This window comes from Micromys minutus (assembly GCF_963924665.1).
Source record: "Micromys minutus genome assembly, chromosome: 7".
Taxonomy (NCBI): Eukaryota; Metazoa; Chordata; class Mammalia; order Rodentia; family Muridae; genus Micromys; species Micromys minutus.
This window is the reverse complement of record NC_137976.1, coordinates 922,565-940,364: the sequence shown is the minus strand read 5'-3', so window position 1 is coordinate 940,364 and position 17,800 is coordinate 922,565. Positions and strand designations below refer to the sequence as shown.

Below are 17,800 nucleotides of genomic sequence, written 5' to 3'. Positions count from 1 at the left end.
ATTCAAACACTTCAAGAGGTTTTTTTTTCCTTTTAAAATCCAAAGTCTCAGTATAAATCAAAAAAATCTTCTTAATAAATGTTTTAAGTCTCTCAACTGTGGGTTCCTATAAAACCAAGAATAAATTAAATACTTTCTTACTTCAAGAGGGGAGAACCAGGGCACAGTCAACAACCAAATCAAAGCAAGTGAAGCCAAACTTCAACTGTGTAATTCAACGTCCAATGTCTGTGATTCATTCACAAGCTTCTGTGCTCCAGCCTCCTATTCTGCCCACTACCCACTGTAGTACTCACGGCTTGTCTCCTAGGCAGCCTCCACACCACTGTCACTGCTGTTCTTGGTGGCTGTCCCATGGTACCAGCAGCTCCAATTTCCTGGCATTATAACTGGACTGCACTTTCACCAGTGACCTCTCTTTAAGGTGCCACGCCTCAACTTCTCTGTGTGACCCCTTTAATTCTGAGCCCCAATGGCCACCGAGGCTGCACTTCACCAATGCCCTCTCCTGGCCTCTCACACAGCCGAGCCTCAGCTGCTCTCCATGACCCCTTACGATTTCAAAACCAGCACCACCTGTGTGACTCTTACACTACCAAGTTTGGTTGGCTAGCATGAGGTATACAACCTTGGCTGCCTCTGGAACACAGCTTCTGCGTTCAGGCTCCAAGGAAGCACTTCCCAGAAGAGTTCAGCTCAGTGATGTTAGTCTCTTCTTAATCACTGCTAATTCCTTAGTTCCAGCTGGCCGGCATTGATTGTCTCAGTAACAAAAATAGTTTTATTTCAGAGATGCTGGTCTCTTGTTTCTTGTTAATCATGGATGACTCTTCAGTTCCAGCTGACCAGAACCAGATTCTTAATTCAAACTATGTAATGCTTTTGACCATCTTTTAGTGACTCTCAAACTTACCTCTGGAACTTCACATTCAAGGACCCCATCTTCTGAATTTCTCTCAACATTCTTGTCTTCCACACTCCCCAAAGGTTTCTCATTGAGCTTTGAATGCTCAATGGCTTTTCCAGCCCAAAGTTCCAGAGTTCTTCCACAACCCTCCCAAAAATACATGGTTAGGTCTGTCACAGCAACACCTCATGATCTTGGCTCCAACAACAGAAGCAAAGAAACTTGGAGGAAAGGGGTTTATTTGGATTATACTTCCACACTGTAGTCCACTGAAGAAAGCCAAGATGGAAAACTCAGGCAGGCGAGAACCTAGAGGTACGAGCTGAAGCAGAGGCCATGGCATGGAGGTAGGGTGGTTCTGCTTACTGCTTGTTCCTCTTGGCTTGCTCAGACTGCTTTGTTATAGTGCCTAGAACCAGCTGCTCAGTGATGACACCTGAGTCTTCCCATATCTATCACTAATTAGGAAAATACCCTACGGGCGTACCTACAGACCAGAATTATGAAGGCATTTCTCAATTGATATTCTCTCCAATCAGATGACTACAGTTTGTGTCAAGTTGACATGAAGCTAACTATCACACTGAGCAAGACTGTTCCTGAGGCCTGAGCATCAGAGTGACCAACTGCAGTCTATTTTTTGTTACCACCAAAGCTCCTGAGAGGCCCTTCAGCCTCAGGAAGCCATACTTACACTGTTGAGTGACTTCTTTTCTTTTGGCTTGTGTAGTGTAAGAGCTACTTTGAAAGTCAGGATTCTAAACCCTGTGGCTGTTGCTTCTCTCCCTTATTAGTTCAGCTCCAGGTCCTAAAGCAATGATATCACTCAGCTCACTAAACTCCTGTGTCCAAACACCTCACCATATCTTTCATTCTAAAGACCAACAATGGAACAATCCAGCTAAAGTCATCACAGGGGGCTGGAGAGCTGCCTTTGGCAGTAGAGGCCAGCTGGGAAAATAGAAAGACCTGAGTTCAGATCTCCAACACACATGGAACAATTAAATAGTGCTGGGGACAAGGAGACAGGAAGATTCCCCAGAGCTCACTGGCAGTCAGCTTAACAGAACTAGTTTAGTGATAGACAACAACTGAGAAAACTAACTTCCATCTCTGATCTCCACCTGGAATGTGCATACAACTAACTTCATGAACACATTACAAGTGTGCGCACTCATGCACACACACACACACACACACACACATACACAGGAGAGAGAGATATACACCCATCACACACACACACAACAGATCACACACACATTTACACATATAGAGAGACATACACCCATTACACACACACATACAGACAGATCACATACACAGATCACACACATACATACACACATATACACATACACACACCACACACAAATGTACACATGCAGATCACACACATATATTTGCACATACACGCATATGTCCTGTACACACACACTTCATGTACATATATCACACCCATAAACATATCACACAGACACACAAACACACAGCATTGGAGCTATTTCTTACACAGGCACATAGCAAATTATCAGTGAATGTAGTCATCTCTCTGTATCAGCCCCAGAGACCTGGGCAGCCAAGTCTGTGGATAACTTTATGTTCTATATTGGATTTTCCCTAGAAGGAGCTCTGAGAGATTTAGGGTTAAGAACATGACCCAGGTTAAGAACTGTGAGAGTGAGGAAGACAGAGAGTCAGGGAAAGTAGGTACAGGTGGCCCTTTTGATGGAGTCCCACCCCCACCCCCTTTGCAGCCCAGAATCCCTCCCATATGTATGCAGAGTAGGTTCCAGCAAAGGCCTGGTGCTGACCCTGAAATTATATTCTCAGGACTTCACAGTCTTGTATGCATGCCATGGTGCCAATCACCAAGCAGCTCCTTCAAAGGCTGCAGGTTCAAGCTCAGAGGAACTAGTACAGATGCTACAGACCTGGACCAAGGGCTTCCACACCACCATTTCATTCTCTTGGGTCTTCCTCTGTCAGCCATATGTGGTGTGGAGTTAGAGGTCAGAAGAAAGAAAATTTAGTGGTTACCCAAAGGCAAGTAGGACTACTTCCCAAGCAAGAAGAATAGAATGTGTATGGCTGGACTATCTCTCTTCCTTGCTGACATAAGTCTTTCACGGGCAGCACCTTTTGAAATGTGATTTAAAAATATCCTATGTTAATGAGAGAATTTATTTAATTCAAAGCTTGGTCAAAGGTCAACTAGACAATTTGTGGGGCCAAGAGAATAATAAAATTTGGGGGTCAGTAAAAGATGTTAAAATATAGGGGCTGGAAGGTGGGCTCAGCAGTGGAGCACACTGGCTGCTCTTCCAGAGAACTTGGGTTTCTTTTCCAGCACCCACATGCCAGCTCACACCTGTAGCTCTAGCTCTAGAGAACCTGATGATTTCTTCTGGTCTCTATAAGCACCTGTGCGCACACATGTACATATGCACACACAGATCCATACAGACTCATGGATGTAAGTAAAATCAATATTTTTAAAACATAATGATATTAAAGTGTATAATTTTCTTTCTTCTGTGGTCTGTCTCTCATCCCGTTTTTTTTAAATTTAATACTCCTGAAGATACAGGGACAACCACAAGGTAAAAAGGGACTCTCAAAAGTACCCAGAGCCCTTGTTCCATACCAAATGTGAGGTCCCAAATACTGACAGCTACTATCTGCTGGCATGATCATCTGTGTCCAGCTCCTGATGGGACAGTTGATCTCTCATTCTCTGCTGTGGCATTGCCAAGTAGGGAACAGCTCGGAGATCCCAAGGTCCTTGCTAGGACACTGGCATCTAACTAGAATCTACATTTCTGTCCAAGTCTCCACTGGGAGGGCTTCAGTGACTATGGGGGCATCTGGGAAAGGAAGGCAAGTATGGCTCAAGATACCAGGGGTCAGAGGGATAGCCCTGGTCACCAGGTAGGGCAGAGACTTGCAGCTTGAGAGGACACCAAGGAACCAGATATTGGGTGGAGGGCAGCTAGAAACCCAGTCTTACGTTGAGAGAGGCTCCAAGCCTTCATTATATGCTCCTTTTTGTGTTTTGTGGATTTTCTTTATCCTCAACTTTTTAATCTGCCCTTTCTTGGTTTTATACTTATTTTATACTTAATTGCATTTGGCAATAATAGTGATTTAACAAAAGTATGTTTTAGAAGTTGTTCCTTCCAGGTTTGGCTCCCATGGCCTTAACACTGTCTACAGTAAGGCAGAAGTTTCAAATTTTGATAGAATCCAATGCATCAATTTGTTCTATTACAGATTACACAATAGGTGATGTCACAATAGGAACTCTTCACACAAGACTCCATGGATTTCCTGCCATCTTTACCCGGTGATTTTCATAACTGCTGCCTGATATTTATATCCAGGAATCACTTTGAGTTTATTTGAATATATGTTTAAAGTCTGAGTCAAACCTTAACTTTTAATGTATGGATATACAATTTTATCAGCCTCATTATTGAGAGACAACTGTCTAATATCCACTAAATTACCTGGACATCTTCTGTCACTTCTTGATGTCCATATATGCTTGGATATAAACTTTATTCTGCTGCTCTATTCACGTTTATAATCATTGTCCATACGATAAATATTAAAATGAATATTAAAATGAATGGTGTTGGCTGTCCAGAGTAATTGTTAATTTTCTAAGATTTATGACTATTATTCTATATCCTTTATGTTTCTTTGTGAGTTTTAGAATCAACTTCTTGATTTTTATTTTTCAAAAGACTTCTGAGTTTCTTGGAGGCTTTTCTTGAACTCACATTTTGGAAAGAGTCAATCTCTTAACCATGAACCTCCACTTCCTGGAGAACTTGTATTTCTCCTTTGATTTCTGTCTCCTTTATTCATAAATATTTCTTGGCTTGGATTCTATTTTAAATTGTCTAATGAATGTGTGTGTGTGTGTGTGTATTCAAGTGTGTGTATGTGTGTGAGTGTATGTGTATTCATGAGTGTGTGTGTGTTGAGTTGAAAACCCTGGTTTTGACAGACCCACTTATTAGCCCCAGTAGCTTTTTAAATAAATTACATCAGATTTTTCACATTCATAATTATATTATTAAAAAATCTGGGTATTTTTTTAAGGAGTGGAAGAAGGGGTATTTGGGTGTTAGGTGTGTATTCATGTGTGTGCACAGGTATGTGGAGGCCTGAGGCTAAGATCTGGAGTCTTTCTCAATCACCCTCTTTCTTACTAATAAAAGGAGGGATCCCGCTTCAAGTTCCAAGTTGAATAACAGGTGGCCACCATAGTCTCCAGGCATGTAGTAGGGATCCCGACACCTGTCTTCATAATTACACAGTAAGCTCTGTTCACTGAGCTGGGTCGCCATCTTAAACATATCTTTGTGACACTGTTACACTGTGCTGGCTACAACTTCTAATGAAGTTGAAACAGTCAGAGCAGAATCAGGTGTTGCTCCTGATTTATGGGGAAGCATTTATTCTTTGGCCTTTATTTCTGGTATTAAGGAGACATGGATTTTTGATTTTGTTAGAATGAAAAAATTCTCTACTACTCCAAGTCTTCTGGAATTTCTGTTCCATAATCATGAAATGTGTTAATTTCTGCACCACTTGAAATGATTCCATTGTTTTTACTTTTGATATGTCAATAGAATGAATTCACTGATCAGCTTTCAAGTCTGAAGCCATTCTTGCTACTGGAGACACTCCTTGAGTGGACAGAGTGCATTGTTCTTATATGTTATTCAATTCAATTTGCTGAAGATTTGATAAATTTTATATCAACACTTTGGGAGAGGCTTCTTTATAGTTTTCTTTTTTTATGATGCCTGTGTCATGATTAGGATCAGGATAATGTTAGTCTAAAATGACTTGAGGAAATATTAATTCTTGTTCAATTTCCTGGAATATTCACCATAAAATTTTATTACTTCTGTCTTAAATGTTTATTAGAAGTCAAAGTGAATCTATACGATCCATATATTTTATCATAGAAAATTTTTGTTCACAAATTCAATTCTTTAACTCTACAAGTTTTGAGATTTTTGAGTCTTCAGATTGTTCATTTCATATATTGTTGAATTTATATATGTATATATATATATTAATATTCAGTTATCGTCATTCTAACACTTCTAAAACATGTGGGGAAGTCCTTCCCGGTGTAGAGCCGTCATCTCTTTCATTTTTCATATCTGCACCAGCTCCTCTCCTGTTTGCTTCCTCTATCTGACCAGCAGTGTGAACATTTTCTCAACCCCTTGAAAGAACCCACTTCTAATTCCCTGCCGTCCTCTAATGCTTCCGGATCACCCTCTCTTGGTTTCTACTATGATCTTTGTTTTCTGCCTGATATCTTTTGAATTTCCTCATTATATTTAGGTAGGAAAATGAGACCATCATTTGAAACATCTCTTTTACATGTAATGTCACAGGTGTCCAGAGCTCCGCATTCCATTCTGCCTGTGTACTGCTCTGGTAAGATTCCCCCAGTTATTTCTGTAACATTTGTATTAGCATGTATTAATTATGCTTAAGAATGGGTTTCCTTGTGGTATTTTCATAAAGGTGCATAATGAATTTAGAGCATATTTACCCTGTTACCCTGACTTGTCTGCTTCCCGAAGAATTCCATCTCCCTTTCACTTCCATGAATATTTTATTTCTTTGGTGATCAGGTGAGTCTCATTAGGCTTGCCTACAGGAGTGAGAGATGCTATTACAGAAACACTAGCCTATTAATGGTGGCTTCCATACTAAAGAAAATGTCTCTCTCTCCCCCAGCAACTGTTAACTGCCAATAGATTCTCAGAAAGGGGTTGGGACTTGTATGTCCCTTCCAATACATGATCTTGTCTAGGTCAGATGCAGGTAACCATAGCTGCTGTGATTTCAGGAGTGCCACAAAGCAGCATTCCACAGTTTCAAACCCCTCCTCCACATTTTTAAAAAACTTTCTGGTGGCCCTTGGATTGATCCAAAATTATATTATCTCCGCAAACTTCTAATTTCTGGTCTATGTTTTTTTGAAATATGGATTGTTACTATTAGTAGGCTCTGTGTGTGTGTGTGTGTGTGTGTGTGTGTGTGTGTGTGTGTGTGTGTGTAGAAATTCACATGTGGGTATCCACAGAGACTTGAAGAGGCTATTAGATCCTCAGGAGCTGGAAGTAGAGGTAGTTGTGACCCACATGATATTTTCTGGAAACCAAACTCCAGTTCTCTAACAGATTGGGAAGAGCTCTTGACCCCTGAGCCATCTCTCTAGCCCTATAATGTATATCACTTAGAAGTGTATTTTGTACCCAAATATTTGGTCATTTCACAGAGACTTGTTATTATTTTCTAATTTAATTCTATTGTAATCAAATAGCATGCATCATGTGACCTGATCCAAGGGTCTGAAACTTGTTTTACTGCCCAGAATGTGTTGTATGTTATAGCAAATATCCTAGAAGATAGATAATGCTTTATTCAAGTATGAGCTGATGGAGTTGATCAGTAATCTCATTCAAGGGCTCTTTATTCCTATTTGTTCTGTTCCTGCTTTTATCAGTTATGAACAGATGGGCACTGAATTCTTCAGTTGCAGTTATAACTCACCTTCTTTTCATTGGTGCCACACCAGCTTGCACAGTTTGATGTTCTGTTGTCTGGGGCACAAGATTTACGAGAGTCATACCATCCTAATTAATGTATCTTTTTTTCTTATGACTTCTTTAGCTATGTATTACTCTAGGATATAAAACAAATATTCCTGCTAATCAATGGTAAACCTACTCCATCATTTTGGCAGTGGTTTACCCTGATTTGTCTAGATGGCTGTGGTATTTCCCTATCCTGCTGCTTTTTTTTTTTTTTTTTTTTTTTTTTTGGTGACTAGGTCCATGTTTTGGAAGCTTCCTCCCGCATATAATGGGGATAACAGATGTTGGAAGCTTAATGAGGTGCACTATAGTTGGAGATGACTGGGTTTCTGATAGCAAAACCTCTGGAAGGGATTAATGTACTTCTCATGGGATACCAGTCAGTTCCCATGAGACCAAGTTGCTATAAGAAGAATAAACATGGTCCTGAAATGTAAGCTTCTTGTGGGTCCATGTAGTAATTTCTTTTCATTTTCTGCTATGCTGTGCCCAGGTTAAGAGGCCCTCACCAGGAGGAGTAGCAGCCCTCAAAAATATGAACTAAATAAACTTCTCTGAGAAAAAAAGCCTGTGGTTTCAGGTACTCAGTTAAGCAACAGACTAGAGACTAATTAATTCTTTATGTATTTATGTTTCAAAAGGGTTTCTCTTAAGCAGTGCCAGATCCAGTCTTGCAATATCTGCCTTGTGGTTAGCCTAACTTGAATGCTCACACGTGATGCCAGCACTGAATATACTAACGTTTAATTTCATTGTGTTGCTCTTTGGTTCCTTCATCACCTCTGACTGCTGTTTATTTTTCTTTTTTCTGTTTTGGACTATTATTGTTTTAGATTTATTTTTATATTTATGATTATTTTGCATGCACTGATGTCCATGTATCATGTGTGTACTGTGATCACAGAGACCAGAAGAGGGTATCAGGTCCCTTGGAACTGATGTGACAGTTGGTAGTGAGCTTGCTATGTGGGTGCTGAGAACAGGGTTCCTGCTGAATCTGGGCACTGGGATTCTAGATGAGGGAGGTCAGGAATGGCTCTGGCTGAGAAGACAGGCCTCAGAGGAGCCCTGCTGACCAATCGTATAGAAGAGATTCTTCATCATTATCTGTCCACTTTGATGGCTCTCTGCAGCTCTTGCTTGCACATCTATGAATGAAACTGCTATGTGCACACACATGTAGATTTCTGTGCCCTCCATCAGGAAACATGAGGCAGTACAAGGCAAATCTCAGGCTGGCTGGTTCTCGCTCATCCTGGGCCCAGTCCTGGGAGCTGTGGGCTTGTGTGTTTGAACATTTCCAGATGTTTCCCCTTTGTTCTGTTGTTGGTTCAGATAAATGGCCCTGCTACTCCACCTGGGCCATAAGTTAATATAATTAGCTACAGTTTGCTCAGGAGGAAGCATGTGTTGGACATGTTTACCCTTCCCAAGCTCCTACAACTCACTGCTGTTTGCACACAGAGACAGGCAAAAGCCAGTAGCATGACAGTGGCCCATGTGTGCTCAGTCTTTGGACAAGAAAGTGTGTTTTATGTTAGAATTAATATTTCAAGTTAATGAGGCATAGTAAGTGGAAACACCTCCACTTTCAGGCACCCAAGCCTGAGTCAACATCCTACAAAGACTGTTAGAACCAGAGGTTAGAGAGAATCAGAGTAAAACAGGGCAGGCCTGTGACAGTCACAAACACAGTCGCTGTGGTTGCCTATATAATACCTGTACATGGTTAAAACATTCAACATTTCAGCACAGAAGGGGAGGGGAATCACAGCCCCCCTCCCCTACTAAGGCTGAGGACATATTAGCAGCTGATAGTTACTCGAGGAGAGAAAGTAGGTTTTCCCCAAGATTGCTGTGTGGTAAGTTGAATATGGTCCAGATGATGTCCCTTTACCCATGTATATATGGGCAATACTAATTGGACTCAGTAGGATATATATATATATATATATATATATATATATATATATATATATATATGTGTGTGTGTGTGTGTGTGTGTGTGTGTGTGTGTGTGTGTGTGTGTGTGTGTTATATATGTATAGGTATATGTCTATAATGTATATGTGTATAATATATACGATGCACATGATGTATATGTATAAGATAAATATGTGTATGTGTATGTATATGTATATGTGTATGAATATGTATATATGAGGGAGGATGTTTGGGTGAATCCTGAAGGAACTGAAGGGAAAAATGGGGTAAGGGAAAATATTCCCCCATAACATTATATATATTATATTATATATAATATTTCCAAAGAAAAATAAACTTAAAGATAAAACAAACTGCAGAGGATTGATGAGAATGTGAAGCCCATACTATAAAAAAAAAGAAATGAGGGTACACTGGATCATTCCAGAATAATCCCAACAGCAGCCTAGAGAAACAATTCTGATGGGTGACACAGGTAACCCATGAAAGAGAACTCCTTCAACTCCATTCAGACTTGCTGTCTGAAGCTACACTGTGCTCTCATCTAAAAGATGATGGTGGTGGTGGGAGGGTTGCTTCGTTGCCAAGCACAGACTCAGCCTGTGAGGACGCCTGTGTTCAACTACTGGTACTGAAAATTAATTAAATGAATGAAAGTAAAGGATTGATGAAGACATAGTGCGTTCATAACTGAGAGCAAAGTTAAGTAAGGAAAGACGGTGGGGGGAGATGGGTGTCCGAGTTTCACGTTGGTTCCTAGCACCCCAACAGCAACCATGCAGCTATGCCAAAGGGACACCAGACACACTAAGTACCACGTCAGTCCCTTCAAAGCTTCAATATCCAGTGAAAGCAGTTGGTTTTGTGACAGACTTGGAGGAAACTGAAGTGAGGGGCTAGAATGATAGCTCAGGGGATAAAATGCTTGCCACATATGTATAAGGCCCTGTGTTGGAATCCTTAAACTCCATGTAAAACTTGGGCATGTTAGTACATCCTTGCAATCCCATGGCTGGGGGTCAGGGGGACAGAGGCAAACAGGTAACTGGAGCTCAATAACTAGCTAGCCTATACAAATTAATGAGCTTAAGGCTCAGTGAGTAACCCTATCATAAACAGTAAGGTTGGACGAGTCTGAGGAAGATTCTTGATGTCAATGTGCAGGCACATGCACATACATGTACCATCTTACTCACAGCAACAAACCCACACAAAACAAGTGAGTGCTGAGCATTGAACCAGTCAACCTGACAGAAAACCCAAGTCATAAATCATGGTTCCAAACACAGAGAAACCTATCTGAAATACCTGGTCTTCCTTTAGTTGTGTTTTGTAGACTATAATAAAATGCTCTTAGCTGCTTGCTAATATGCTCAGCACCAAAGACATGCAGGTGTCTCCACTTGTCAGGTGATGAGGTCCCTATCTACAATTCAGTTGCTTTTCTTTCAGGATTTGACATATTGCATGTTCCCAGTTCCTGGTTAAAACCAACCTTCTGCTTTTCCTAAGCACATTCTTTACATGTTTGGGAACTAAAGGAGCAGGCAAGATGAGTCACTGCTGAATGTATGATTGCTTCTATCAAACTTATCATATACAGTCTCCAAAATACCACATACTTAGCACATGCCCTGGTGTCCTCCTCCAACAGTACCTTCTCACCCACTGTAGAAATGATACGTAAATTCCCAACATTAGCCAAGACACCTACCATGATCAAACTTTGTCATTCACTGTGTTGGGACCCTCTCTGAACATTTTCAGAGCAAGACTTAAAAATACTCCAATTCTGTTTGATAACAGGTTTTTTTTTTTTTTTTTTTTTAAATCTGGGTGCTTGCATTTCAGGGTTTTGTTGACACCATCCAAAGACAAGCTATGCCCTGTGCAGAAAAGCCCCTCAGGTCTATGAATTTCAGGCAGGATCTGGGAGATGACTTTGTAGCAATGGTGAGTTTCAAAAGATACAATATGTCATTAAAAGAAAACATCTCAGCTATGCACCAGCCATCAGGAATGTGACACAGTCTTTTTATGACAATGGGAAAGTATAGCTACTGGGTCAATGACTTTCCACTACAGCAGGAATTATGCCATGTTTGTTTTCCTTCCCACCTAAATCATGACCTCCATTTCCCCTCACTTAAGGTTGGATAGGGAATAGACAAGCAGAGAAGTGGGTGAAAGTATACACAGGTATAAAAACACAAGTCAAACTACCATAATACGTGAATACCATAAAGTTGCCCTGGGACTTGATAACTATCACATCCAAGTGAGCATACGAGTGTGATATTTGAACACTTATGCACACATATGCACATACATATGGCAAAGGGCCAATGAATGACATCATCCTCCCCTCATCTCCATATGACAAGACCTCTCTGTGAAGCTTAAGCTGGCAGCCATGAAACAACAGAGATCCTCCTTTCTCCACCCTTAGGGTTTCAAGCATGTAGCCACATCTGGATTTTATTTTATTTGTATGTTGATAGTAGCATACAAACTTAAGTACTAATGCTTGCATGGTTGGCGGGAACTCCTATGTAGAGTCCTTTCCCAGAATCAGAAGTGTCCTCATGAGCTGATGAGGTTCCCTCACATCCTCAGTCATCCCTGGTCATTCTACTCCCATCCAAGTAGGCCCAAGGGAGAAGGGTACTCACCAGCCTTGATGTGGACATCCTGACTTCTAATTTTCCCTGAAGGGTTTTCAGCTGTGCAATAGTAAGTATTATCATGGATTAAGGTGCTGAAGCTCGAAGGAGGAAAGGGAAAAATTTGGAGAGTGCCATTGGGATGGACGTGGCGGATCCCAGGGACATCGTAGATCTCTTCGCCCGTCGCTAGGTACCATCTGAGAGTCACAGGAGGGATGCCTGCAGCCGGGCAGGGCACCAGCGTCCCCGACGTGCTTGCAAACACTACCTCTTGCAGCGATGCATTGACAAAGTAGAGGCTGGAGTGGGGCTCTTCACTGAAAACTGCAAGAGACAACACAGATCGGTTAGTCAGCTTGTCCTCTCAGCAGTACTCTGAGAGACAATGGTCCACTAGGACTGGATGGCTTAGCATTGCTCAAAATACTACAGAGCGTTTGGGTCTGGGAGGCAAGGAGTGATGCTGGGTTCATAGTCTGTATGCAGCAGACATTCTTGGAGGAACTTAAGAGCCTCACCGCATGCTCCATGACCTGCTCTGTCTCTGGTGACCAAAGCTGGACTTTGTATTAAGTTTAGATGCATGGATTCCCCTCCTTCTCCTCACTAAAGCCTAAGTCTCCCATAGACTAGGGCCTGGCTGTTCTCTCTCCCTTCTGGGACACATGGTCCAACTACCAATGGGCCCTACATAGCAAGAAGCAGGGCGTGAAGTCCCACAGCCCGGTCAGGGGTTGAAAGTTCCATTTTCCTGACACATTGAGACCCATCCATGAATGAAATACACCGCAATTTTAAAAGGTCAAAACTAAAGTTGGTTTTCAAAGCATCTCAAAAGACAAGGAAATGTCATAACGGCAATGTGCGTTTTGTTGTAAATCTGTTGTATTAAAGAGAATTCTGACAAGGCATCCCTCCACACCCTACAGTCTCTGCTCTGACATGGATGTCTGTCCTTGCAGCCTATCTACCCAACTGCCTTGTCTATGTAGCTATATCATGTGAAATCACACACAGAACTGAATGCTTCTCTATAGCGACCACAATCACGCCTTCGTGGTACCTATTTGACAGGACTTTCAGAACTATTTTCCTCAGCTTTTGATTTAAATCATTTCTGTTTTAATGCCCACAAATCAAACATCTGCAGACTTGTCCATACACATCCGGTTTCTTAGCTCATTTAGTGAGTGCCTCTGCTTCACTCCATGTCAAATATACGCAGAGTCATGTTTCTATGCCAAACTCAACTCCTAGAGCCTCAAAATATAAACATGCATAATTACAATGAACAGGGTTGCCCAGACAGCCTTCTAAGAGCAGATGCACACCCTGTCATGCACCTCAAAAAGAGACAAGGGGCTTACACTAAGTAGCATGGTATGCAGATAACCTGAGGCCACTCCTCATCCTCCTATTGATGGTCACGTGGTTAATAGTGGTCATTCTTAGCAAATCTACAGTGACAAAAGGAGCAAGCAGGGCAAAAAGAAATATAAAATGTACAGTTTGAAGGGAGAGAGAGAGCGCACCATAATACGTAATATTGGAGCCAAGTCCCATGTCCATGGAGATAAAGAGTTTAAAAGAAAAGCTTGATGCTAAATGGGATAAAGAGAGTCAGGCCAAGACCCCACCCAGCTAAGCTTCTAACTTTGATGTGGTATTAAGGGATAGCTTAATCACAGAAAGAAACCTTCTACTAAAGAAAGGGATGCAAATGTAATACCAGGAGGGGTGACAGTCCAGCCACAGCAAGCAGAAGTGAGCAGCTTTAGCCAAGTGGTTCTGGATTCTCAAGTCAAGAAGGACACAAAATAAGAGTTGTGGAACCAGCCCAAGAGAGAGGAACAAGTACCAGTGAATGGTGCAGAAAGAAGAGCTGAAGAGCACATGGACAAACAGACATGAAGAGGCAGAATTGGGAGTTTTCTCCCTTGGGTTTCAGTCTTGCTTTGGTCCAGTAATTTCTCACTTTGGCCCTTTCTCTTACTTCTGGAATAGTGATATATATTCTGTGCCATGGTATGGTGGAAATATATGATCTGCTCTTTGGTTTTACTTTTACAGAGGGTCACACTTAAGAGATTGCCTTGGGGGTCTCAGAAGGGACTTTGGATGTTTAAATAGTGTTGAAACTGTGTAAGATTATGGGGACTTTTAAAGTTGGACTAAATTCATTTTGCACTATGATGATATAACAGCAAGCCTGTAGTGACAGGGTGTGGTGGGGGCAGGGTGCGGGCAGGGTGTGGTAGGGACAGGGTGGGGCAGGGTGGGGCAGGGCATAATTAGGGCAGGGTCTGATGCTTTGGGGGAAGCTAGTCTCATAGTTTCACACATTTGCATGCTTAGTTCCCAGACTAAGTATTGGGATGGATTAGGATATATGACTTTATTGGAATAGGTGTGTTACTGGCATAGGCTTTGAGGTTTCAAAAGCCTATACTAGGCATGTGTGCTTGCTTGTGTGCTCAATCTCCCTCTCCCTCTCCCCCTTTCACTCCCTCTCCCCCTCTCACTCCCTCTCCCCGTCCCCTCCCTCTCCCTTTCCCCCTCCTTCTCCCTTTGCCCCTCCCCCTCCCTCCCCTTCCTCATCCCCTTCCCTCTCCCCTTCCCTCTCCTTTCCCTCCACCTCCCTCCTCCCTCCTTCCCCTCTCCTTCCCTGTACTTCTCTCCTCCCTCCCCCACCCTTCCCTGTATTTCCCTCCCCCTCTCCAATCCTCCCACCCCTCCCCCTCCCTCCCCATCTGTGGAGCTCTCAGTTACTTCTCCAGTACCATGCTTTGCCTGACTACCACTATTCTCTCCACCATGATAATAATAGATAAATCCTCTGAAATTGTAATCAAGCCCCTCCCCCACTTAAATACTGGTTATGAGAGTTGCCTTGGTCACAGCATCTCTTCACAGCAATGGAGTACTAAGATGATCTTGTTTTTCATATTTCTTGATCATACCTCAAACCATTGTCAATAGCATCAGAAAATGCTGCTCTTACAGTGGGGTGCTTCTCAGAATGTATCTCCATCACTGGTTCACACAAGACTATATTTATGAATAATCTTATTCTGTAGAAGTTTATAAGCAGGTAAGTATGATTAACCATGATTGGTTGTGAAATTTTCACGAGACACACCTCTGGGCATGACAGTGAGGGTGCTTGCAGAGAGCTCAGAGAGAGGTAGGAAAACCCACTCTGAGTGTAACTGGGACTATTATATGAGTTTGGTACTCAGAACCCATGTTTCAAAGGCCAGTGGTGGTAACATGGGTTTGCAATCCCAGTGCTAGGGAGATGGCAAGTACCAGAACAGTGAGGTAATCCTGGACCAAAGAAGTTAATGTAGGGACCAGTAAGATTGCTCAGTGGGTAAAAGGGCTTGCTAATGTGAGCCAGACAACCTGATCTTCTCACAGATTCCACATTAAAAAGAAAAAAGCCTGAGGTGGTGGTGTGCATCTGTGATCCCAGTACACAAGATAGGAGGGTAAGGCAAAAGAGTCATCTGGAAGGCCACAGGCCAGTGAGTCTAGAGTGCAAACCATGGCAGACACAAGAGAGACCTTAAAACAACAAATGTGTGTGGGAGGGATGATCCCAAAAATCTGTCCTCTGACACAGACGCATGGATCTATGCCCATGCACATTCACCTACAGCATGCACCTGCATGAAGAAGCATAGAAAATACTTTTTAAAAGGTGTATTGGTTGGAGAGCAACATGAAGAGATGCAGGATGCCATCAGCTTTGAGCAGGACCTCCATCAAGCTATGCACGTTTCACAGGTGGCCTGTGGTGCTGTGCAAGTGAGACTTGCTCTCATCTGTGAGCACTATTTTGTAGGCAATTAGGTCATTGCCATGGCCAGTCATTTCAACACTGTGCAGGAGCACCCTGTCCTAGTAATGGAGAACAAGATGGAAGTCATCTTTCTCTTACATTCTGTTCACTTGGGTCTTCCATGACATGCAACAAACCATGCAAATGTCATTCCTCGGCTCCTTCCACGTTTCTCAGTTGCTATAATAAAATGGTTGATTCCCTTCTGTGAGATCCATTCTTAGGCTGAGCTTGTGCATGAGGTTTGGGTTTCTCCAGACATCTGACAGGGTCATGCTTCTTTCTTTTGGTGACCCTAGGTCAGAGCACAGCTAGGGACAGCTAAGCCAGGAGAAAGGATAGCTGCCATTCTTGAGAAAAGCGTGGAGAAAAACACATTGTGTGAAAGTGAGATTCTTCTAGGGCTCAGCAGTGAGACGGAGTCTCCAGCAAAGCTTCCCAAGTCAGAATATGAAAATCATCACTAGCTAAGAGATCTGCTTAGATCAGAACAGAAACTGTAGCTCAATATTGCAGTTTTCAATTCAAATAAAAATGTGGATGCTAGCACTGTAATTTTACATTTGAGCTTTCTAAGAAACTGACATTACCCCAAACATATTGTTAGGAATGAGGTAACTGTCATTCTTCAGGGCTAATTAATTCCGCCCAGATTTCCGGGGATTTTTCCCCCGCATTAATCTTCTGCCAGCTCAATTGTGTGTAATGTGAACTAAATAAAACTTGGTCATATCTGAATTTATCCTTCCATATTCTGAAAGTAGTGTTGCCAAGAATAGCCAAATCTTTGAAACTATAAATGCATATAAGAAATATTGCTCAATTAAATTTACAGTGTGTTGTTGAAGGACACATTCTGTCTTAGTCAGGGTTTCTATTCCTGCACAATACATCCTGACCAAGAAGCAAGTTGGGGAGGAAAGGGTTTATTCAGCTTACACTTCCACATTGCTATTTATCACCAAAGAAAGTCAGGACTGTAACCCAAGCAGGTCAGGAGGCAGGAGCTGATGCAGAGGCCAGGGAGGGATGTTTCTTACTGGCTTGCTTTCCCTGGCTTGCTCAGCCTGCTTTCTTATAGAACCCAGGTCTACCAGCCCAGGGATAGCTACATCCACAATGGGCCGGGCTCTCCCCCCTTGATCACTAGTTGAGAAAATGCCTTACAGCTGGATCTCATGGAGGCATTTCCTCAACTGAGGCTCCTTTCTCTGTGATAACTCCAGATTGTGTCAAGTTGACACAAAACCAGCCAGTATACATTCCAAGATCCAGCCTGCAAAATGTAAATGAATGTACAAGAAAGGTGAAAAATATTTAATCTTGGCAATGAGATAAGACATTTGAAGAGTCCTGGTCACTTATGTTTTTAAGGTCTTCGTCCCTTGTTGACCTCACACCAGTAAGCTTCATAATATAACATAAATGTGTTCTCTAAACTAAGCAGATAAGCATGGTTGTGAATACCTTTAGGCCCAGCTTCTAGGAGGCAGAGGCTGGTGGATCTCTGAGTTCAAAGCCACTCTGGTCTATATAATGAGTTTTTAGGCTAACCAGGGCTACACACACACACACATACACACACACACACACACACACACACAGAGAGAGAGAGAGAGAGAGAGAGAGAGAAACAAATACACACACACACACACACACACACACACACACACACACAGAATATATATTTCCCAGCTTCAAGCAAATGGGAGCCCAGATTTGTTCAGAATGACTTTGTCTACTGTTGATGGGGTCTGGTGTAAACTGGAATAGTGAGATTTCATGCCACAGAGTTGCCCCT

The 17,800-nt window shown here is 42.2% G+C and overlaps 1 protein-coding gene across 2 annotated transcripts in view; it reads right to left on the bottom strand.

Moving 5' to 3' along the window:
* DSCAM (DS cell adhesion molecule) overlaps positions 1-17,800 on the bottom strand; it is a gene marked incomplete at both ends in the record, with an annotated part of 537,449 nt that overhangs the window by 421,426 nt on the left and 98,223 nt on the right. For both annotated transcript variants that reach the window (XM_080919460.1, XM_080919459.1), the window contains one exon: positions 12,162-12,479. In XM_080919460.1, the coding sequence (XP_080775586.1) occupies positions 12,162-12,479 (318 nt within the window). The remainder of the gene's footprint in view (positions 1-12,161; positions 12,480-17,800) is intronic.